Source organism: Chenopodium album, chromosome 27 (genome assembly GCF_948465745.1).
Source record: "Chenopodium album chromosome 27, dcCheAlbu1.1, whole genome shotgun sequence".
NCBI classification, from domain to species: domain Eukaryota; kingdom Viridiplantae; phylum Streptophyta; class Magnoliopsida; order Caryophyllales; family Amaranthaceae; genus Chenopodium; species Chenopodium album.
The window spans coordinates 35,444,409-35,467,849 of NC_137860.1; the positions used below are offsets into that span (position 1 = coordinate 35,444,409).

The following is a 23,441-nucleotide window of genomic DNA, read 5'->3' on the forward strand; positions in this document are numbered from 1 at the left end:
TCCAATTTCTTCAGATTATATTTCAGAATACAACTGAGATAAATAATGCACTTAATGACTTAAACAGCTGAAATTTATACAGTATAACATACTTCTTCCGTTTCATATTATCTGACCACTTAACAAACTCTTTTTATATCTGGTCATAAACGAAATAACTTTTCAAGACAAGCAACCACATACAACTTCCTAGTTCCGGAATTACTAAAACATTAAGGATCCATTGCTGGCCTATCCTGCTTCACTCTACACTCATGAAAGTCGAAATCTTCATAATAGACGAAAAAATTGACAAAACTCTTTGAAAAGCAGGTGATTTTGTTCCCTTTTCTTTTCTCCCTTCTCAGAAGAAAAGCCAAGCAAAATACCAAATGCAGTGGGTTCCATGATAAGTAAACATATGTTTTCCTGTCTCGATTATTTTGTAAGTTCCTCTAAGATGCATGACATTTCCTATTCATTCATACACCAGAACGATTGGCCCTTTGGCCTTACCTTAGTACATTACATGTGATTCGAGTATTACTGTCGTTGTTGCCTTCAGTTTTTATAGTATATATAGTTTCTAGTAAGGTAGGATCATAAAGCTCTAAAGAGTGAAGACAGGGGGTCTATTTTCCCTAGTATAACACAAATGCAAAATGACAGGTGCATCATTGGCTGCATATGGTGCATCATAGGGACGATTGTCAGAACTCAGAAGTGTGCCTTCATTTGGAATATAGTCCTGCTCGTTACCTATACGCTACTTACAGATAACAAAATGTTGGTTGTAGACTAGTAGTTCAGAGTTTTTGTCCCTTGTTAATTGCCTAACTAGTAACTAGTTCGGAAAACAGACTTCATTAATTCTTGAGATAACAGAAACTTCATAGATCATCTTTGAAAATGTATGTTTTTTTTCCTATGTTACTGATGTACTACTAACAGTCTGTCTTCCTGCAGCAAAATATTAAGCACCAGAGTTACCACATTACTTTCAGATCCATAAAATTGTCAGAATATTCTTCTGCAGATAATGTGAAAACTTCTTACAGCTTTTTGTTATAAGGCAGTGTTTCTAGTAAAACTCCCGCCCTTTCTAAGGTAAGAGAGGTTGTTTCCAATTGACCTTTAATCTGGTGCGCGCACAAAACTAGAGGGTAAAACACCCAATACATGATTGACTAGCAATGTTTAAATTAACCGTCAAATTTTATTAAACTCAACTATAAAACGCAACCTATTAGAGACAAATTGCAGTGCCCAAAAGAAATAATGTACGTTGCATATTGAAAGAAATTACAATAATTTAAAACATACCATATGTAGTGCAATTATATGATAGACATAGAATCCAAAATAGTTCTATTTATGATGTGATATGACGAAATTAGAGGAAATACATTGGACATAAATTCAAGAGTGAAAGACCCTTGAAAATGAAAGATGATGATTTTAGTGTACTGTTATTAAGACCTTTCACAAGTACTCCATATATGATTATCAACTCAGTAGAAATTAAGAACTTTTGGTAAATTGGATTGATTAGGATACAAAAAATTGACAATTCATATTCTAAAAAAGTTACCCATTATACAATATATTCTTAAGTGAAATCATGTTCTTTGTCTTGAATTGCAATTCATTAGTGAATTGGAGTTTTCATTCTTTTGTCGCGATGCAAAACTACAAACTACTCGTATATGTTATGGTTGTTATATCATTGTACATGATTATACTCGCTTCATAGTTTCTAAATTTTTGTTATCGTTTTTTAAGTTTAATATAAAGTATACATGAAATTATACTCCGTATCATAAGTATTAGGACGTGTAAAGTGATCATCATTTATGCAAGGTCACACCTTATTTCGAGGTTGTTCTATAAGATAACTCACTATCATATATATGAGTTACTTACTAGATTCGTTTCCATGCATATTTCTAAATATCTAAATCTCATTATTTGGCTGTTAGAGAATCAATTAAGATGCTACAATTCTAACAATGGTGAAAATTACATAGCATATATTATTAACTACTTGTGGATTGAGTTTGGGCTTTATTTTAGCTCACACCTTATCATATGGGCTTTATATAGGTGGGCCTTAGCATTCTTTACTTTAGCCCATTGGGCCATAAAGTTTTTGTTGATTAATGGGCCCTAACCTTCTGCAATGTGAAAACATTGATCCATTTAGTTATTCTAACGCTTAATCATTCTCCCAATCTCCCTAAGCCAAGCTTAATTAGTCACTTGACTCACTTCAAGGTCGAGCTGAGCCGAGCCGAGCTGAGCGAGCTGGGCCTAATAATGAGCGTTCAACTTTTCTTGTAAAATTGCTATTTTCGGTTTTTTTTGGCAATACATATTTTTGCCTTTTTGGAATACTACAGTCTTGTTATGGTTTGGTTGATCAATAATGACAAATGACGTTTAAAACCATATATGAGCATTATATGTTGTCATAAAAGTCCGTGGTAGGCTTGAGTTTAAGAAATCACTTCAAATTGTGAATGGGTAAAATGACCGTTTAAGGGCATATTGGATGGTTCCACAAACCTAATTGTACTCTCGGAAGGTATTAGAGACCATGTGACACATCTTGGCAATTTTTAGTTCCAGGCGATAGAAGGTCATAAACTTACAAAATTGAAGGCTATAATCCACGCTTTTTGAGGAAATTTTGAGGTTTCGGTGCCTGGTGGCGAAAAGCCTTGAGACCCTAAGGGATACATCTCGAGGTCATATAATTCCGTTTGAAACCACATATGATCATTATATGTTGTAATAAACGTCCGTGGTAGGCTTGATTTTACGAAATCACTTCAAGTTAAGAACGGGTAAAATGACAGTTTAAGGACATATTGGATGATTCCACCGACCCAATTTGACTCCCGGAGGATATTAGGGACCATGGTAAACATCTCGGTAATTTTTATTTCCGGGCGAAAAAGGTCAATAAAATTACAAAATTGAAGGCTATAATCCACGCTTTTTGAGGAATTTTGAGGTTTTGGGGCTAGGTGGCGAAAAGTCTTGAGAACCTAAGGAATACATCTCGGGGTCATATAATTCCGTTTGAAACCACATATGATCATTACATGTTGTCATAAACGTTCGTGGTAGGTTTGAGTTTATGAAATCACTTCAAGTTGTGAAAGGGTAAAATGATCGTTTAAGGGCATATTGGATGGTTCCATCGACTCAATTGTACTCCTGGGGGGTATTAGGGACCATGGTAAACATCTTGGCAATTTTTAGTTCCGGGCGAAAGAAGGTCAAAAAATTCCAAAATTGAAGGCTATAAATCCACGCTTTTTGAGGAATTTTGAGGTTTCGGGGCCCGGTGGCAAAAAGCCTTGAGACCCTAAGGGATACATCTCGGGGTCATATAATTATGTTTGAAACCACATATTGACATATGATCATAATATGTTGTAATAAACGTCCGTTCTATTCTTGAAGCTGAACAAGCAACGACGGAGTTAACGCTATATGCTTTCGCGTCACCCGTTGCTTGTTGGAGCAATGTTGGTAGGCTTGATTTTACGAAATCACTTCAAGTTAAGAACGGGTAAAATGATCGTTTAAGGGCATATTGGATGGTTCCACCGACCCAATTGGACTCTTGGAGGGTATTAGGGACCATGGAAAACATCTCGGCAATTTTTATTTCCGGGCGAAAAAAGGTCAAAAAATTACAAAATTGAAGGCTATAATCCACGCTTTTTAAGGAAATTTTGAGGTTTTTGGGGTACAGGTTTTGAGGAACGGGGAATTTTGAGGTTTTGAGGAACGGGAAATTTTGAGATTTGTACCAGTATATTTGTTGAATAAAAGACATATAAATTTTATTAAACCTTCCATGAATCGGGTACTAGTTCGGGTACAGATTGTTGTTGGGTCGGATTATATCGGTTGACGGTTACTTTCAGGTCGGAAGCTGGTTCGGTTCAGGTCAAAAAGTATTGGATCAAATCGGTTGTTGGTTAACATATGGTCAAGTTCAGGTCGGGATACAGGTCACTAGTTTCACCCCATTGTCCGGGTACAGGTTGGGTTCAAATCATTGCAGGTTCAGGTTGAATTCTCGGGTTGGATCAGTGTTTGACAGCTCTACTTGTATCTAAAGAAAATAGGATTACATTAAGCATTGCTTTTTCGCAATATTACGCACATGCTCAAAATCATTACAACCAATTACTTGTCACCTATATAATTGAATAAACCATTTCATTTTAATGATCCCTCTCATTAAAAAATATTTGCAACATTTTGACTATTAATCGGATTATGCATTAACTTTAAGCACGTTTTTCTTGTTTATTCACAAAAGATTTAATTTTTTTTTTGTTTCAAAAAATTATTATGTTTTTGTGTATTACACTGTTGATTAATTTTGTTTTCTTACAAAAATTAATTTTATATTTCGTATGTACGTACTTGTTAATTGACAAACCGATACATATGGAATATTATAAAACTAACTTTATTCTAGTATAGCTAAATAAAATCTATGGCTATTTTTAATTATAACTTTATAGAGAGTACATCGTATAACATATTTAGGATTTCGGAATAAATTAAAACTAGAATACGATTTTCATCAAGAAAAATATTATTCCCAAAATTAGAAAAAAGCAAAGAAATAAAGAAAAAGAGGAAAATAAAAAGGGAGACTATTTCCCTTTTAAGCAGGAGCCTCTCTTTATAAAAAGCTAATGGAAGAAACTATTTTTTTCTTTTTTGACAAAATGGAAGAAACTATTTAAACTTGTTAATCATGAACAGAAACAACATCATTCTTGCATTAACTCTAATTTAATTGAAGGCTTTAAAAGTAACCTTGTCAAAAATAAAATTAAAATTTATTTCTTTTTCAAAAAATGCAGTGACTTAAAAGTGAGTTATACTTTTTGGTAAATTGCGATCACGCGAAATCTTTGGCACTTATTGTCACCACATCAAACTCATTTTTTTTGTAACTTTATAAAATTTTCTTCAGTAGTCCACAAAAGACAGCCTTAAAAAGGGTGAAAAGATTACTCATTGAAGTGAGTTGTATCTTGTATGATGCATATAATTCTTTTGTAACTTGTACTAAGTCCAAATTATAGACAATTAAACATCATATTAGGTAAATTCAAGAACTAGCTTAATCATTTTCACATTCTTAAGGATTTAACATAGAATTAGTCATGCATGGAAGAGTAATTTTTTTTTTTTTTTTAATCTATCTAATTCGTACACACCATATATTCAAAGTGGTTAATTGATTGAGTGTGAATGACCTGATTTATACTTGAAACTATATATTCCCGGGAAAAAAAAAAGTTGAAACCATACACAAAACTAGATATGTGAAGTTGGTCGATAGATGAAACCATGTGGTCCATAGACTCCATACCAACTCGACTTAGATCACTATATTTCGAAACTGATTATGACTTTATCTGAACCGTTTATTATAATCAATAGACATTATACTCGAAATTGACCCAAATCTATCTTAATGACACGGCACTTGAATGCAATCTAAATGAAATCATCTTAATCTAATAGACTTATCTTTAGTAATTGTCTATGTAATTAAATAATAGAGGTCTTAAAAGATTATCAAGACATATATTAACCTCTATAAACACTGAAAACACATCTAATCAAAAAAACACATGCAATTATTGTTATGTTGTACTAAACATGTATGTAAATGATTCTAAAATCAATAATGAAAATCAATAGATTTCATTCATACCAAAAATATCTAGTTTCATATGCATTTCTGTCATTCACTTCCTAGGTCAAATTATAGATATAGCTAAGTTATAAAAGTAGATGATTAGATCCATGAGAAAAGAAGCAGCCAATGAAAAAAAGACTAAAATACCCTAATCATTGACTTGAAGAAAAACCATAAGAAGCAAGGCCAGGTGGGTGCACAAAATTATAAATAAGCCACCGCCATGAATATAACCATAATTTCAATTTGTATTCTTATAATATAAAAAGTATGTAACCCCACATTTTAGCCAACAATTCTCAATTACAAATCTATTATGATCTTTATTGGGTCCCAAAAATCCCTCATCCAAATAGCAAGGAGACAGCCTCTTCTGGTGCACAAAAGATGTAACATGACATTTCATTTCATTTCTCACTAAACAATTTGCACTACAATACAATAGTACAATACCCTAATACGTCGCGATTACAGAAAATTACTAATTTGCCACTTAAAACGTAACCCCGGGAACGCTTGATATTCAATATTAGCCGGGTTTTTCCGTCTTTCTACGTTTCGGCCGAGTGCAAATAAGGTACATGATCAAAATATACTAATCACAAAAGCAACATACATAATTATATATTACAGACAAACTCATGACAGTAACTAAGTAAACCACTAAGAGAACACTTTTAAGACAAGGGCTTATGAAAAGCATGGGGCCTAATCAATTCAGGCTAAGAAAGAAAAGCAAAGAAAAGATAAAGGGGCCCTCTTTAAAGAAATGAAAGCTCAAGAAAGAATAATAAGAGGTAAAAAAAAAAAGTGGGGGCCTTTTTTAACTTAATGCGCATGCTGCTAAGAAGCCATATTAGTCTTTCTTCCTTCAAATTTCAGGGTCCCTGCCTTGGGTCATTTTCCAGCACAAACAAGCACTAGTCATCCCCCATGCGTTCTATTCCAAGACTTTTTCGACACCCGAAAAGGTATTACTATCATTACTCGTCAACAACGACAATGAACGAGGCCTCATTTCGTGCTATTATGACCACCATTGGATTTGATCTGAGGCCGTAGATCTCACCTTTGCACCCTCTTGCTATGTGCTTATTACACAATTATGTACAATCCCAGCAGAAGAAAATAACAGCATAAAAGGACCTACTTACAAGCGGAGTTCCTCACTCTGGCTTTGTGTAGTACGTTACACGGATAACTTGGACTATGAATAAGGAGGACGTTCAGTTTAGAGGTTCGTAGGAGCTGGAGCTATCTGGATCTCCTGATGACATGGTCTCAGCATTGTACTTCAAACCTTTTAAATAACTGATGGCTTCGTCTAGGATGACTAATGGATCCTTGCTCTTCAAACCAGGAATTATACCTTCAAGAACTCTCAATGTATCATGGATTTTATCTTTTCTAGGTCTCTTAGTTCCAATCGTTGGACACGTTCTCTCGCTGAGAGCATTGATGAAACCCCCATCATTAACATCCTCGTATGCAGGGCTATGCCGCATTCTATTAAACCCACCGTTAAGGGCTTTTTGTCGCTTTGAAGATCTTTCTAAACTAGCCACTTCATTATAAAAATCTTTTTCACCCTCTTGGTCCTCCTGCTTCTCACAATCTCTGATCTCTTTGGCCAATGGAGAGTGACCGCTACTCACTTCATCATCATCCTCACCATCACAATCATCATCGTCCAAGCCATCATCATTATCATCATTGTCATCCTCCGAATAAAGCAAGGCATTAATTTCTTCTGTGTCTTCACGCATTTCACTGATTTCATTAATAATTTCATTTTCACCTGACTCCTCACACAAAGCAGGTGTCTTAGTCCAAGCTTGTTCGGTTATTCTACCTTGTTTTTCAGCAAGATATTGGTGGCATTCGCCAAATGACTCTTCAGCGGGAAGATTCCAAGCAGGACAAGTAGTTAGTGGAGCTGTAAGATTCTCCACCCGAGGACACAGAGAACTAAAGATAAGTCTAGTTTCATTTCCTGACCGATCAAAAATGAGAAACTTCTTCTGTTGAGCAGAAGGTAATTCACACGTCGATGGCTTCTCACCACCACCAACTCTAGCTGGAAACAGAGGATTCTGTTCTCCGTGATATTGATTTTGAGTGAGTGGGGTCTGAGAATGGGGAACAGATTTTTGTATCGAGCCATAACCTTCGATCGTAAGGCCTCTTTCGGAAAATCCAGGATACCCAAATCCATTCAAGTCCAAGTTTGCTGAAACCCTGCAAGGGTTTTTAGAAGCAGGCAAAAACTCGTGTTGCCTGTGCTCAACGGGTGCAATCATGCAGTTTCTGAAAGCAGATGATTCCAAAGGAAAATGTTGCTGACAAAGCCAAGAGCTACTCAGCTCGACCATTAAACTGAAAAAACCCACCTAATGTTGCAAAGGGAGAAATATTATTAACTATTACACAAACGAGATGAATATTATTCATGAGAATGAATGGTAATAAGTTTAAATACTAACCAATATTATAGATGCTTCACTTCAATATGATATATTCAGCCTCTCCCTCAAGATTATAATATAGAAGAAAAAAACACGAAATATTCAACAGAAAACAAACAACCGCTAGTGCAAATCCAATCTACGTGACAGGTTTAAGCAAATGACGAAAATATTCAGCCTGCAGGCAACAAAAAATGAATTGCATCATCAAAAGATACTCAAAGCTCATCTTCATTAGCAGAAAACAATGCATCAAATTGAGTTGAAAGAAAGTAATCGACACATACCTGGCAATCCTGCAAAAGTTGAAAACAAGCTATAACTCTAACTATAATGGTTGCTTTTCCTGCGATCCCATTCTCATGCTTCAATGCCCGAAATCTTGACTGGCTTGCTCCTTGACACACCATAACTACTACTAAATCCTTTCAGATAATACCCTCAAAATGAGCAATAAAAGAGGCCGAAATACTACTACCACTGCTTCAAACAAGGAAGGATGATTTCTAAGGAAATAAAAGAGGCCGAATGACTGAAGGAGAATTACACCAAAGGGATATTTTAGTGGAATGGTAGTTAAACGCTGAAAATGAAGGAAGACACAGAAATGCTACAAGTTCTAAGGAAGACACAAAAATACTACAAGTTCTAAACTAGAACAACTCAATATCAATTCTTAAATCTAGATAATAATGTACCAGAACCAGGGAACGACGGCGACGTGGTTAGATCCCATGGTAAATGACGAAATATTCAGTTAATGAGTTATTTGAAGATCAACGGAAAAAGGGTGACACTTTACAGGATAACCTTACAGTACAAGTTCAAAGAGATAACATAACGGTGTACATCAATGGAAGTGCAGAACCAACACATGCTGTTTTTTCCCTATCCCTGAAGTTTGCGAAATCACAGAACCTACAGGTAAATAAAGATCCTGCAAGAAAAATGACAGTAAATTATCAACAATCTACAATTTTCTATATGAAACAGAAACAACAAGCAATATGGATTCCGACATTGAAAGGGAATGAAAGAGCCAAAACAACACCAACACCACCAACAACAACAACCAGTGTGATTTCCGACGTCTAAAGGGGATGAAAGAGCTACAAGCCAACAACAATAACCAGTATAAACTCCGCCATTCGTGGAAAGGCAGCTAAATATGTACACAACCTGACCTTCAATCAGTAAACACTAAACAGAAAGGTAATAAACAATCATGCTATAAGTATAATAAGCCACAAAGTATAATTCATACTCAAAATTTCCAAAACATCAAACAACATACATAAACTATATTCAGTTATTCACATACTATGATACTAATACAAATTCATGACGCTGAGGCTACAAACTTTGAGGTTGATATTAGAACAATTATTAAATAAACACAGACTTTGAAGCTGCAATTTAAATAACAATTAAATGCACACAAACTTTGAAGCTGGAATTTATCTAATAATTAAATAAATAGATAAATAACATAAATTAAGAAATTACCAATTAATTACTTTTCTTTCTTCTTTGTACTTGTATGATGATTATACAGTAAATACCTAAACATCAAAATTCAATCTAACTTCCGTCATCTTTCTTCAGTATCATATCAATTACCAAAAACCCTAATCCTCAAAATTCACTAACCACAATTTGAGATCATGGGTACACCCAAAATCATAAATTTCTTTCAAACCCATACAAATTCAAGAATTAATAGACAAAACAAACATGGGTTTTTAACTATAGGGTAAATTTATTCTTTCTTCAGCTACAATTCACCAAACAAACAAACAATCAATTCTTAATTTCTTTGATCTTACCAAACAAAAATTCATAACAAAAATCAAAACTTACCAACTAATTTTCAGGTGAATGAACAAGATGGTAAATTGCTGAGTAGTTTGATCAAATGAACCAATTAGTGACTGCAAACAGCAAATAAAAGGAGAGAGAAAGAATTCAGGAGAAATGGTGGGTGAAGAGAGAGAGAGAAAGAGGGTGAGAATACAACAGTCAAAAAGGGGTGAGAAGGCAGAAGGATGATTTTATAGAGATTTTTTTTTTTTTTTTTTTTTTTGTTGATGTTGTTAAAATTAAAGATTAAATTAAAGAGGATAAAATGTGATCTCACTGGATTACCCCCAACCTTTTTGTATGCAGTGTCAAAAGTGTCAACCGCACGGGGGTAATATTTTGCCAAACTCTTTAATGACATGCCATTAAAGAATAAAGATTATAGTAATATTATTAGGTAAAAGCTAACGAATAACCTGGGGCGTTGGATGAGATAACTTAGGGTCTATTTTGATTTACTGAGCTGAGCTGATATGAACTAAATCAAACCGAATCGAACTGACTGAAGCTGAATTGAACTAACTAAAATGAATATTGCTAAAATGAATTGTGTATGAGAGAAGGAAATTAAGAATTGAACTAAACTAAACTGACTGGAGCTGAAATGAACTGAACTGAAATGAACTGAACTATTAGCTGAAATGAACTAAACTGAAATTAAGCTGAAGAGAATAGGCCCTAAAAGAAGAAATATTAGCTTAAAATAAACATTAATTACATGGATCGACGTATAATTTTAGCATGCATTTCTAGATTATTGTACCCTTTTAGAAACCAATAAAAAAAAAACATTTAAATTGATGAAATGATAACATGCTATGCCCTTTTCGTTTCCAAAAGTTTGACTTAGGACGTATAAGGTTACCTAAATTTAAATTATAAGTTCATATAAGGTATGATATGATAAGATAAGATAAGTATAAATCAGGTTAATAGAACAATCCCTTATAGTATATGTGGAGTAAAAAGTTGGTGGTGTGAATGTGTGGTATGTTATTATTATTCTAGTCTATAAAAATCTACCAAATTTGCATGTTCAACAATTTGAACGAAAAATGAAAGAGATCGAGGAAGTCCAAAAAAAAACAACTAGTAGGTGGTGCCGTGGTGAGCATCTTTTTAAGTAAGAATGATGGATAAGTTGATGAAGTTGGGTGAGACATCCATGTCAATTTGTCAAACCAATTTATCAATAAGATGTAAAGTTTGGGAAGTTGATTTTTAGGTCATTATTTTGTGTGAGATTGATGTATTCTGGTATAATATACCATCCTTTCAAAGCTTTATTGATTAGAAGTATTTTTATTACCACTTAGTTTTTACTTAAACTATTTTTACTAATTGACTTGATTTTAATTTTACTAATTAAATTGAATTTGTCAATAGAATTGATTGAAGTTAATTATCTAGTACTTTTCTCTTATTTTGTATATAAAGTTTTACAGATTGCAAAGTATAATTGATTGAAACTCGTATTTTTACGTATCTAGCACTTTTTATGAATAACAAGGTTTAAACTTTAAACCTACAAAATATAACTGGGTATAATTATATTGTTGCATGTATGGTTGTAGATAGAGTTATGTATCTTTTATCCCTACTAGAAAATGTCCACCTAAAGTTATTCCATAAATCTATAATTGTTAATTTGTTATGCATGGTACTTGCAACAAATAGTACAATACTAAATTTGTGCATGTGTTGTATTTTCAATTGTTTCTTTTTTATGCAATTGTACATGTGCCGACGTGCAGTAGATAATGTTCATCTATGGATGAATGCCAAAGAACTTTATACTGGCCGCCAATTAGGCAGTCATATGTAACATCAAACATATTATGCTTTCATATGTTAAATTGATTGTACATAGTTTTACAACAAAAAGTATTCAATTTTATGTGGTGTATATCCTCTTTACACTAAGCTAAGTTTGGTTTAGATTGCACATTGATGAGGTTTAATCGCACTAAAAACACTTTGAGGGTAGGGATTACTTATCCTTCCTCCCTTACTCTTAAAGTATCTAACCCGTAAATATCGAATAAAAAAAACCATGAGGATTGAGGTACAGTGTAACCCGTGGACTAGTTTCATGCTATTAACTATATTATTCTATCATAGTTGAAATGAGAGAAGTCCAATTACCAATCAAGAAAGTACATTATGTCATTAATTCATGATGCTATTACTATACTACAAATAGTCCATTTGTTCCACAAGTACACGTAGTTGATTTCTTAATCCTAAAATGAGGTTCACTCTCCACTAACCTTGTAGAAATGTATGCTTAATCCAATTATCCAAATTTAAGATTTAAACAAATTTCCCACATCACTTTTGATGATCTTTAATTGGAGGATTTAAACTTGACATGGAGATTGATTCATTGATAGATTGATACCCTCAAAGGCTAAAAATAATGTATGTCAGTGTAAAATGTACTTTGTAGTTGACACTTGACAAAGACAATCGAATTAGTAATTATTGTTATTTTCAAAGCTAGGCAATATTATTAGTGAGATATAAAAGTAGTATTCAACATGCTTGTAGAGGTGATAAAAAATATATATATATATATGTCCGGACCGAACCTTTGTAAGAAATCCTATGCTCAAATCCGTAAAATAATATTGGGCTTTATTGAGTGTTTTCAAACTGGACTGATTTTGAACTAAAATTGTACCGTACTACGTGTTCAAACTTGCCCTGTACTTAGCTTTCTAGGCCGGCGGAATAGGGTTATTGATAATCGCTTATACTTGCTTGATCTGAATTCTTATGAGTGGAGATAATTCAAAATGAAAACAATTCTCTTGGGAAACCCTAGAGAGTTGCTTGAAGATCCAATCTCAAACGAAGAAATAGATTCAAGTATGATGTTGGTGCTTGGTAGCAATTCTTTGATTAGTTGTGGTGCGACGTGTTTTATAGTGGTATGATAGTATGTATCTTGATTATATGTATTAGTGGCATATATTGTTGTATGTTAAATAATAATAGTAACTATGATATGTAAAATTGAATTCTTTTAGAGAGTGAACTATCATTCATATATTTTCTTAATAATTTCCGACTTAAACATGGAACTTAATAGAATTAAATCATTCTTTTAACTGTAACTCGTGCCTAAAACATGATCAAGCTTCACAAATACTTCATCTCTTCACCTCAAAATCTATTAATCCTTGTGGGTCAATTGATAATTCACCACCTATATATATGATAATAAATTCAATTAAGCTATAATGAATTAAATAATTAACAATAACACGCTTGGTGTCATTAGCCATTTGCTTCAAGTGGAGGGAACAAACATCAAAGTAGCTAAGCAAGTTCATTTATCACATAATAAGGTCTACCATTTTGGTGACATTAATAGGTCCCACTAATTTCATTTCACTATTTCAAAATTAAAAGCCTTAATTTTAGGAATTCTCTCTTTAATGTGATGATAATTAAATCATATTATAGTCAAAGATGAATTAATTATACTCTAGATTATTTAGTTTAATGTAATTACATAATCTAAAGTTTGGCCAATCAACTATCCTATTGTTAATTTTTACCCATAGGCGTGAGGTGAGTGATTTTTTTCGTCAACCACCTCGTGGAGAATATAATCATGATTTATTTTTCAAAAGTATATTTTGTTTATTGGCTATGATTATAAAAGATTCATTATATATTTGATGAAAATAAATTTTTTTTTTCCCCTTTTGAACAAAGATAAATATTTTTTTAAAAAAAATGTTACAAAATATTTAATTTTTAGAGACAAAGTAGACAAATTATTACACATTAAGCCGAAAGAAGTCACTTCTAGACTAATATGCGGAAAATGGGATATCAAAAATTAGTTTCTTCAAGTACTAGACAATTAAATATGAGGGTTTTATCTAATAAAAAAAAATTAGTGCTACTTAGAGAGAAAAAGAAAAAAAAAGAAAAAAAAAGGAAAAAAAAAACATACGTAATTACGTATATATATATATAGAAGGGGATGTGATTGACTAATTGGTATACTATATTTGATGAATGCTTTCAGTGGTTTTATGTTTTATTTATTTTGTTCTATAAAAAAAATAAAGGCAATCAACAAGTGATAATGTTTAATTCTCAATACTTACAAACCTTATCACAATGCATCATACTTTTGGTTATTGCAATTTCAACTTGTTGATTATGAATGTGATGATTATAAATACATTAACTATTATTTTTAATCAAATTGGAATCAGAGATTAAATGACTAAAGCTATGTTCAATTCTTAAAAATTTATTTGCTAAATCAAAATTATTTTCACTATAACAAACTATTGTGAGAGTTTGCTAGATTTTATTCACTGTAACAAAACTTATTGCGAGCTGCATCATTATCAGGAGCCTAGGCAGTAGGCACTAGACAACCCATCGATTGTGTATGATTTGTATCCTCCATCCGATACATGAAAATGACTACTAGGGTAATTTCCGGTATCAACATAAATTTGTCGAATTAAACATAGCCTTCCACCAAATAATCTCCATCTTTATGCTTATAAAAGGAATTAACTTTCTGTATAAATAATTCATTTTAGATACGAGTTGCATAATTATGGTTAAAGTTAATCAGATCTGGTAAATTTCTGGGATCTCAGGCACCCAAACAGCTGAACCTTGAACGTTGAGTAATAAGACTTAACCATAATCAATAATGAACAAGGTACCCAACCGATGCACATCTCTTTCGAGCTTTTGTGCAATTGAAAGGCCCAGAAATCCACCCTTGACCCTCCTACAAGGCTACAATTCCCCTTCGTAAATCAATCCTCACATAACCGTCACTGCATTTTGTAAATAACTGAATGAATTGGAAAATACACTACTTGTCTACTTCGTAGGTAGAACAATTGATATTATAAGGCTAGGTGCACACAAAGACCAATAATAGCATTGCACAATAGCACATCCATGTTAAGTCAAGCAGATAATCAGACAACCATAGTTCTACATCTTATTCTTGGTTTTGTGAAAATGGTTTTACGAAAATGTAAGCAGCTAATTACTGAGCGCTCAACACTTCGATCTCAAACACCAGGGTGGAGTTGGGTTGTATTCCCCATGCAGGGAATCCGCCAGCGCCATAAGCATAGTCCGGAGTGCACTGAAAATTTAAACAATAATTTTGGATCCATCAGTCTTCTTATTAGCCAAAGGACTTGCAGAATAAAGTTGTTTATGTAGAACATAACAATTAAAGAGAGAAGCCTCTGAAGAATACAGAGTAAGTGATGTATTAAGTGGAGGGTTCAAGCCTGTTCAGGTAATTGTTGGCCTTTTTATTTCAGATGTTATCAGATATAAACTGTATAATCAACTTAATATAAGTAGTAATATGACTTATATGATTATGTCTATAATAAGCAGTCATGTTAATTTAGAAATCAGAACAAAATGCTAGAAAAAAATTATTTTAACTTTCAAAAACTAATTTCAGTTTGGGTTGGTTTCAAGTTGGGACTTTGGATTATGCCACATTTTATCCAGCACTAGTTTAGCGTAGTGTTGGAACCAAACAGATGTACCCAGCAGGGGATACACACTGGTGACAAAGTATAAAAAGAGGAGCAATACTTACTGTTAAACGAGCAACTTCACCCACTTGCATTCCGAGCACACCTTCATCCCATCCTAAAACCATTACAAACAATACTCAATAACTAGCTGAATATTTGAGATCAATAACGAGGTAGCACAAAACCATGCAGAAGATAATAAGGTTGTAATCAATTTCATTAAAAGCATTAGCTTGGCAGCAGAAGTGATACATGAGGTACATTCAACTGATAGATATCTACAATTTTTGCACTTGTCAGATCAATTTTTTTTGGCTGACCAGGTTTCCAGCAGCCGAAATATCATATTTGTGATATGAATCTTAGGATAAAATGCAGAGGAGGAAATTTTAAACTTTGGACTTGCCAATAATTAACATATTATTCACACATTAGTTAATCATATTATTCAAACATTAGTTAATCATATTAGTTCACAGTTAGCTTTTCCTTGTTTAGTTGTGCTTCAAAATATGAGGACAACATAGAGGAAGCCAACGAAGCACAATTAGCAAGATTCAGCTCGAGCTATCAGAAAGTTCGGTTTCTTATCACATACCAAATCACATCAAGAAAACAAATTACCTTTCGCAATACAGAAACTAGTTTTGACATAAAAGATGTCACAGTAAATACTACTAGCAACAAGCAATAAAAAACACAACAAAGTACGCATTTAGAAACACATCATACAGAATTAAAGAATAAAGGGAATACATATTTCACTATCATACCTTTAATCACATTTCCTTTGCCAACATTAAATGAAAATGTTTGCTGCCCAGGATCCTTGGTGCTGTTATAAAAGCCAAGTGAACGAAACGATTTAGCGTAACGAAATCGTAAAGTATTAATAAGCTACACATCTAACTAGAATTTAGAATTGATATTGCAGCTCAAACTAGCTAAAACAAAAGAAATAAAACCCATTATACCTCCAGAACTTCTGAGAGAGATCCCTATCTTTCCCTGCACCATTTTTCACAATTTAAACAACCATAATCAGCAAATTTAACCACAATTAAATTTGCAAATTCATTATCACAATATAATCCATCTCGTAGTAGTAAAAATCAGAACTACTTTAAAAAAAAAAATCATATTATACAAGAATCAATTTTTCAATGGCACTAACTAATTTTTGGCGAACTTAACTTTATTTTTTTCGCCGAAACTTATTAGTATGCATTAAAAAAATATAGCATAATCTAATAAACAAGAATTAATTAGCTAAAGAATAACAAATATGATTTTGACAAAAAAACACTAATAAACCCTAAGAAATTAATTTACAAGAAAAGGGAAGGAGAGAGAATATACCATAACCAGTGCAGTGAACGGTGACTTTCTGACCGGATACCGGCTTGGGACCGGTGCCTGGCCTGAGAATTTCCTTCTCTATTCCCATTTTTTCTGGTTGATGATCGGGTGTTTCTTCACTATTCTCTGATGATTGCGAATTTGCGACTAGGTTTTTTTTAGAGAGTAACGGGCTATAACCGGTTTAGATATTCACCTGGGCTGAGGGTGAGGAGGGGTACACTTGTCATTTGTCAATTTGACACGGACTGACCCGATCCAAGAATCCACCTTCAAAATAAGCATTATTTACTTCGTCCTATGTTGATCATAATTTTTTACTAATATAATAAAAATCTATTTTGTTATGAGTATAATATATGTTGTTAAATAGGTATTAATATGAAATTTCATAATATTTTTTAAAAAATAATTTTCATTAATATTTAATTATATATAAATATTGTCAAAAAAATATATACATATAAATAAAGTTAAACTAGTGTATTGACACATGTACAATGCTAACTGTGTTAGATATTATAGGATGGAAGGGAATACTTCGTATTTTTAAAATGAATATGAGGTTAATTACAATCTTTAACATAAAGTACTCTTTTCTTATTATAATTATTTATTAGAATTTAGCTAATTGAGGATTACTCACTCCATACTCTAAATTAATTGTTACATTTCACTTTTATGTACTAGTAAGTTGTTCCAAATAATTTGCAATACTCCGTAGTATTATTTTTGGTATTTTATTTGCGTGAAAGTGTAGTGACTAGTGAGAAGGTTTTAATTTGTTACGATATATTTGATTTAAATTAATGATCTTATTATAGTTTGGGAGTATAATGTGCAATATGCTCCCTAAGTCCTTATAATTCATTTAAAGTTTTTATATCATTTAAAACTTTCTTGTTCTTATAAAAGAATTGTAATCCACATGTATGTTCATTCAACATGTATCCTTTCAATACAAAATTTTAATTATGCTCTTCTAGCTATTAAGCACTTTTAATTTTTATGTTCTTCAATTTCATATACGACCATATTATTTTGTATAGAGCTATCATTACATTCAAAATAACTTCACGCGTGCATTATGTAAAAATAGACTATTTCATTAAAAGTGAAAATAACATAATTATTCTATATATAAAAGGAAATTAAATACAAGAGTACATCAAATACAAAGCCATACAAACCAAGCATATAGAAGAGCAAAACTTAAACAAGCGTATATATATCCTTCCCCATAGAAGGCAGTACATTACGTATAAACTCGAAATCTTAGTTGGAAGGTGGTGGCGTGAGAGACGGGATGGAATTAGGGAAGTTGATAAAAGGCATGTTTGGCATAGGAGGGAAAGCCAACCTTGGAATGGAGGCAATTGTAGTAGGCATGTTCGGAATTGGAGGGAAAGCCATAGGGAAATTTGGTATACTAGGCATGTTTGGGATCGAGGGCAACCCCGTCTGAGGAGTCGTTGTTGTTTGGAGAAGGTGGCGGCCTCCTTCGATGCTTGACATCGACAAGGCGGCGATGAAGATAGCTACAAGGAAAAATTTAGAAGCCATATGTGCAACTAATTAATAATATTAGAATTCGTTTAAGAGCGTATGTTATTAATTAAAAGGGATGAAATTTTTGTGAGGAATAATGATTTACTAGCAAGGGGTATTTATAGTTATGTTATGATGATATGAAGATTAAAGAGTATGGTTGTTAAGACTTTAAAAGTAGGTAAGTTGGTTAACAAAAAAAATAATGGTACGAGTATTGTTGTTGAGCAAAGTTTGAAGAATGTTTGCTTCTTATTTGGTTATTTTATTCCTAGTTAGCTCAACTAAGAAATGTTGTAGCACTTTCTAAGTGGCTAAAAGCTAGTTCAATTTACTCTTACTTGTATCATAAGATTTCACGTACATGTTAGCTTTTTGAATTTTGATGTTGTTGCTGAATGAAATGATTCGATAAGGTTATGCCACGCTTATTGCCTAATTAAGTTGTTAGAACTTGTTAGTTCTACAACATTGATTTTTAATTGTAGTACTAAGAAATAATAGTGCGTTATTTGATTTTAAAAAATAAATTAAAATGAATTTCATGAAATTGTTTTGAGAATTTAAGGTCTAACACGTGGCTGTTGATATGAAGTGTCCAAATACAATATTGGGTTTTAGGTCATATATTTGGTCATCAACTAGCCTTATGGCCCGTGCAATACACGGGATGTTTATAGGTGTACAACATAAATTTTTATTTTATATGGAGTATGTTTTAATTGGAAAATGAATAGTTTATAAAGGAGAAGAAGGGGTAAAAATTTAATGTAATTATAGAAGATATTAAGCTGAGGAAAAAAGTGAATCAAACAACATCTATTAATGTATTGAATTAAAGCTAGTGTTTTTTTTTAAAAAAAAAAATATATGAGAAAGAGGATTAATTAATAAAAAGGTGAGGTGACATGTGGCATTGGTGAAAAACAAATTTTATATATGGCATGATGGGATGATGATTTGTGTTTTTTAATACTAAAGTATAGAAGTGTAGAATTGATCCTTTTTGTCAATAAACTTTAAGCATTCCTATATAATCCATAACTTTTAGAATTTTGACTTATTAAAATATTGTTCTGAAATTTATCGAGCCTAAAAAAACTTAAGTGTGGGTAGCTAAGGAGGTAGAAACTATTCCTTAAGTTCGTATATACTTCTTATCATATATATACAACAGTAGGTTATTGAAGGGGTCAATAATATATATGTCTATAATAAGCAACTACATGGGTTTTATCGAGGTTAAACAATGTACATTTTCTTGTTAATTAGCTTACATCCATCGTATATTGAACTTTCTTAAAGATTATGGCATGAATTGTAGATCAATTAGCATGCATTGAAGTATATATATATATATATATATATATATATATATATATATATATGAGTAATTTAAATTTGCATAAGGATTTTTGAATATGCGTATAAATATAGTAAGGTTATGGTATGATCGACTAATAGATTATTAGTTACTCAAATTAACTTTCGTACAAACTACCATACATACATTATCAATCACTCTACTATCCATACACAAATCAACAGTATCAGATTCTTGGTGATTAAACTAAAAATCAACCGTAAAACATTCTTCATACCAAAATCAACCGTAACACAAAAGTTAAAACTAACATGTAACCAAAATTACATGTAACAATTTTGACCAAACAAGATTTACTTATCTTGACTCTAACTAACCTAAAGATTACCTTAAAAAATACCAAAACCTTCCTCATTCTTCAGTCTCTCTGTTTTTGAATGGCATTTCTGTACAAAAGAGTGCTTCAAATATGTAATAACGTCGTACATTTCGAACACAGTTCTATTATTATAGAATTGGAATTAATAATCAGAAAGAAATGGCGAGAAGAGGTCGATGATTCGTTATATATTTATAAGAATTCGGTTAGTTGATTTACATGGGCGTGGTCAGTCATATGAGCTATTTTTGAACAAGGCCAAGCTTATTTACGGAGCATTAGACTATTAGTCATTTGTACTACAACTCTACAAGTATATGAATATAAGTTAAATCCAAGTATCATTTAAGTAGGTGTGGCGGGCATTGCAGATAAAATAAGGGAAAATTACTTGCGTTGGTTTGTGCACTTAAGACGGGGACTTGAGGGTGCACCGTTTTGAAGAGTGGAAGAGTGAGACTGTGGAGAAATAAAAACGTAGGAGCGTGAGACCGAAAATGATTTGGTTGGAAGGAGTTAGGAAGGACATGAAGTATATGGATTTGCATGAGGATGAAGTATTGGATCGTAAGGGATGGAGGAGAAAGAAAAAAAAAATTGTTTTCGATTTATTTGAATTTGATTGGATAGATATAAAAGAAAAAATAAATACAAGTATGAAATCACAGGCAATTTTGGTGGGAATTTTTTAATGAGAAAAAAACACATATATATAGGGCTATCAAACACTATAGGAAAGGATATATATTAGAAGTACTTTAGGAACAAGAATTTCTCAAATTCTTGTTACTAAAGTACTTCACAACCTTTTCTTGTACGATATTTTGTCACATACTCGCATGTCTTTTCAATTATAATCACTACATTTTCATCCCTGCATGTTATACTCCGTATTAGTTTATAACTTTACATATATACTACCTCTCATTTTTAATAGGTATCATGTAATTAATATACTAATATGTATTATGAATCGAAAAAGATGTATTATTGAAATATATATATGAGTAATTTAAATTTGCATAAAGATCTTTGAATATGCATATAAATATATATGTAAACCATAAAAATTCAAATCTGCAATACAAATAAAGAGGCAGAAAAATATACGGAACAATTATTTCATTGATAATTTATGGGGTTACAACTCTCGTAGATCTCTTGATTCCTCTCTCCAAAGGGTTAGGGTTTTGATATTTGTTTATAGTACGGGCCTTGTCGGCTTATTCCATACTACGTACCTACAATGTTTGGTAGTAGGGAGGAGATGTGGTGTTTGTGACTTATTCCATCTGAGCCTCATTAAACCCTAGATACGACCCTCTTTATATAGAGTGTCGTAGAGTAAAAGATAATAATCTATGAGATTCTGAAGATATATATATACCTTATATTTTTTTATATTATCTCCTTATTTACATATATCTGACACCTAATAATTAACAAAATTTCGGTGTCAACAATATATATTACACAAAGGTTATGGGTATGATCGACTAATAGACTAATAGTCCCTCTCATTTTCATCACTTGATAATTGATAATATATAAATTTCCTTATTTTAATATGTAGATATCAATAATATTCATAATTAATAATCCAATAATACGTAATATTAACAACAATCAATCATACATAAAATTCAAACCGAGTAGTACATGATCATCGATCGTACAAACTAACAAACACATATTATCAATCACTCTCCTATCCATATACACGACGGGTAATTACTTGATTATGCATAAGTAATTACATACTAATTTTCCCAAAAGATAAAATTTAATGCTCGAAAAAAGCTAATCGAAAGCAATTAAACAAACATGTACGTACCACGTACGTACAACATACATATGTATCGTGTTACACGTATATATTACTTGGATGGAGGAGGAGACATAAAAGGGATAGAAGAAATAATAGAGGTAGGGAAATTAGTAGGCAATAATGAAGCAATTGCTCCTGGCAAAGGAGGGATACTAAACGACGTAGGAAGTGATGGTATGGTAGTTGCCGGATTACTTGGTAGCGAAGGCATCTGTGTCGTCGATGCCTGTGGTGGAACGCTTGGTAAAGAGGGTCGTGGCATGTTCGGCATTGTGGTGGTTGCCAAGGGAGGTAACGCGGTTTGAGGTTGAGTACTCAGCTGGAGTAGATGGCGAGCTCTTACTTGGCTCACGTTAATGCTTGATACAATCATGATCATGAAGAGAGCGAAGAGGAAGCCGGGGTTACGAATATTTGCCATGGCCAGGTATGAGCTTAGCTTAGTTTAGTTTGTTTGCACTGAGTTTCTTAACCCTAGAGTTGTAATTTAGTTTTGATTGAGAAAAAAGAAAGGCCAAGTTTTGGGTTTATATATAAGACTAAAGAGAATTATGTTGGTGTACATTATTGTATTTTTGTATGGCAAATTACTGAATTAGTTGAGCAGAATGATGAGCTCTAAACATTATTATTTGTTTTTTGAAAGGAAAAAATTATTAGTTAGTCCTACCAAATAAATCGATCATCTACTTAGCTACTTAATTTGTGTGTCATTAAATTATTTTCAAAATATTTCAATTTTATTTATATATTTCATGTTTTTGGCCAATTATTTTTTTTAATAACAACGTTAAATTTGCAACAAATTACCCAATTCACATAAAAGAGAAAAGTAATTAATGTGTTTTTGGCTAAATGATATTCACACTTTTTTAATTTTTTTTTTAAAAAAATTGTATTCAATTTATTTGAATTTGATTGGATAAAATATAAAAGAAAATATTCCTCAATATATATATATATATATATATAAAAGAAAAATAAAATATCAAATCACGGGCAATTTTAGTGGGAATTTTTTAATGAGAAAAATACACATATATAAGACTGTCAAACACTATAGAATAGGATATATACGAAGTACTTTATATACTAATACTCCCTCCGTTTTTAAATACTTGCTCAATTTCTCCATGCGCGGAGTTTTAGGAGAAATTGAAGAAAGTAATAATATAAGGAGGTAGTGGGGTAGTTGATAGAATATAAAATTGTAAAAAGCAAAAGCAGTGGAAGAATAAGAGGAGAGAGAGTATTATGTTGGGTCCACTAAGTGTGAGAAATGAATTAAATATTGTAAAAGCTTTCCAAAAAAGGAAATGGAGCAAGTATTTAAAAACGGCCTAAAAAGGAAAGTGGAGCAAGTATTTAAAAACGGAGGGAGTATTTATTATGAATCGA

At 32.4% G+C, this 23,441-nt stretch overlaps 2 protein-coding genes across 2 annotated transcripts; both read right to left on the reverse strand.

Annotated features, from left to right (window-relative positions):
- Positions 1 to 6,321: 6,321 nt before the first annotated feature.
- LOC145619539 (transcription factor bHLH143-like) lies at positions 6,322 to 10,218 on the reverse strand. The gene is made up of 4 exons (XM_081674252.1): positions 10,051 to 10,218; positions 8,478 to 9,127; positions 8,209 to 8,368; positions 6,322 to 8,115 (listed from the first exon to the last, which is right to left on the reverse strand). Exon 4 carries the CDS (start codon positions 8,095 to 8,097, stop codon positions 6,952 to 6,954), a length of 1,146 nt encoding a protein of 381 aa, XP_081530378.1. The 5' UTR covers positions 8,098 to 8,115; positions 8,209 to 8,368; positions 8,478 to 9,127; positions 10,051 to 10,218; the 3' UTR covers positions 6,322 to 6,951.
- A 4,740-nt stretch (positions 10,219 to 14,958) lies between these two features.
- Positions 14,959 to 17,123, reverse strand: LOC145620774 (peptidyl-prolyl cis-trans isomerase FKBP12-like). The gene is made up of 5 exons (XM_081675483.1): positions 16,965 to 17,123; positions 16,580 to 16,613; positions 16,379 to 16,440; positions 15,668 to 15,720; positions 14,959 to 15,193 (listed from the first exon to the last, which is right to left on the reverse strand). The coding sequence occupies exons 1-5, from the start codon at positions 17,050 to 17,052 to the stop codon at positions 15,092 to 15,094; spliced, it is 339 nt and encodes a 112-aa protein (XP_081531609.1). The 5' UTR covers positions 17,053 to 17,123; the 3' UTR covers positions 14,959 to 15,091.
- Between the last annotated feature and the right edge of the window lie 6,318 nt (positions 17,124 to 23,441).

Coding starts and splice junctions, on each gene's coding strand:
- LOC145619539 (XM_081674252.1), bottom strand. CDS start 8,097: ATGGTCGAGCTGAGTAGCTCTTGGCTTTGTCAGCAACATTTTCCTTTG.
- LOC145620774 (XM_081675483.1), bottom strand. CDS start 17,052: ATGGGAATAGAGAAGGAAATTCTCAGGCCAGGCACCGGTCCCAAGCCG. Junction 16,441..16,579: donor CTCTCTCAGAAGTTCTGGAG/GTATAATGGGTT, acceptor CTTTTATAACAG/CACCAAGGATCCTGGGCAGC. Junction 15,721..16,378: donor CAAAGGAAATGTGATTAAAG/GTATGATAGTGA, acceptor TAATGGTTTTAG/GATGGGATGAAGGTGTGCTC.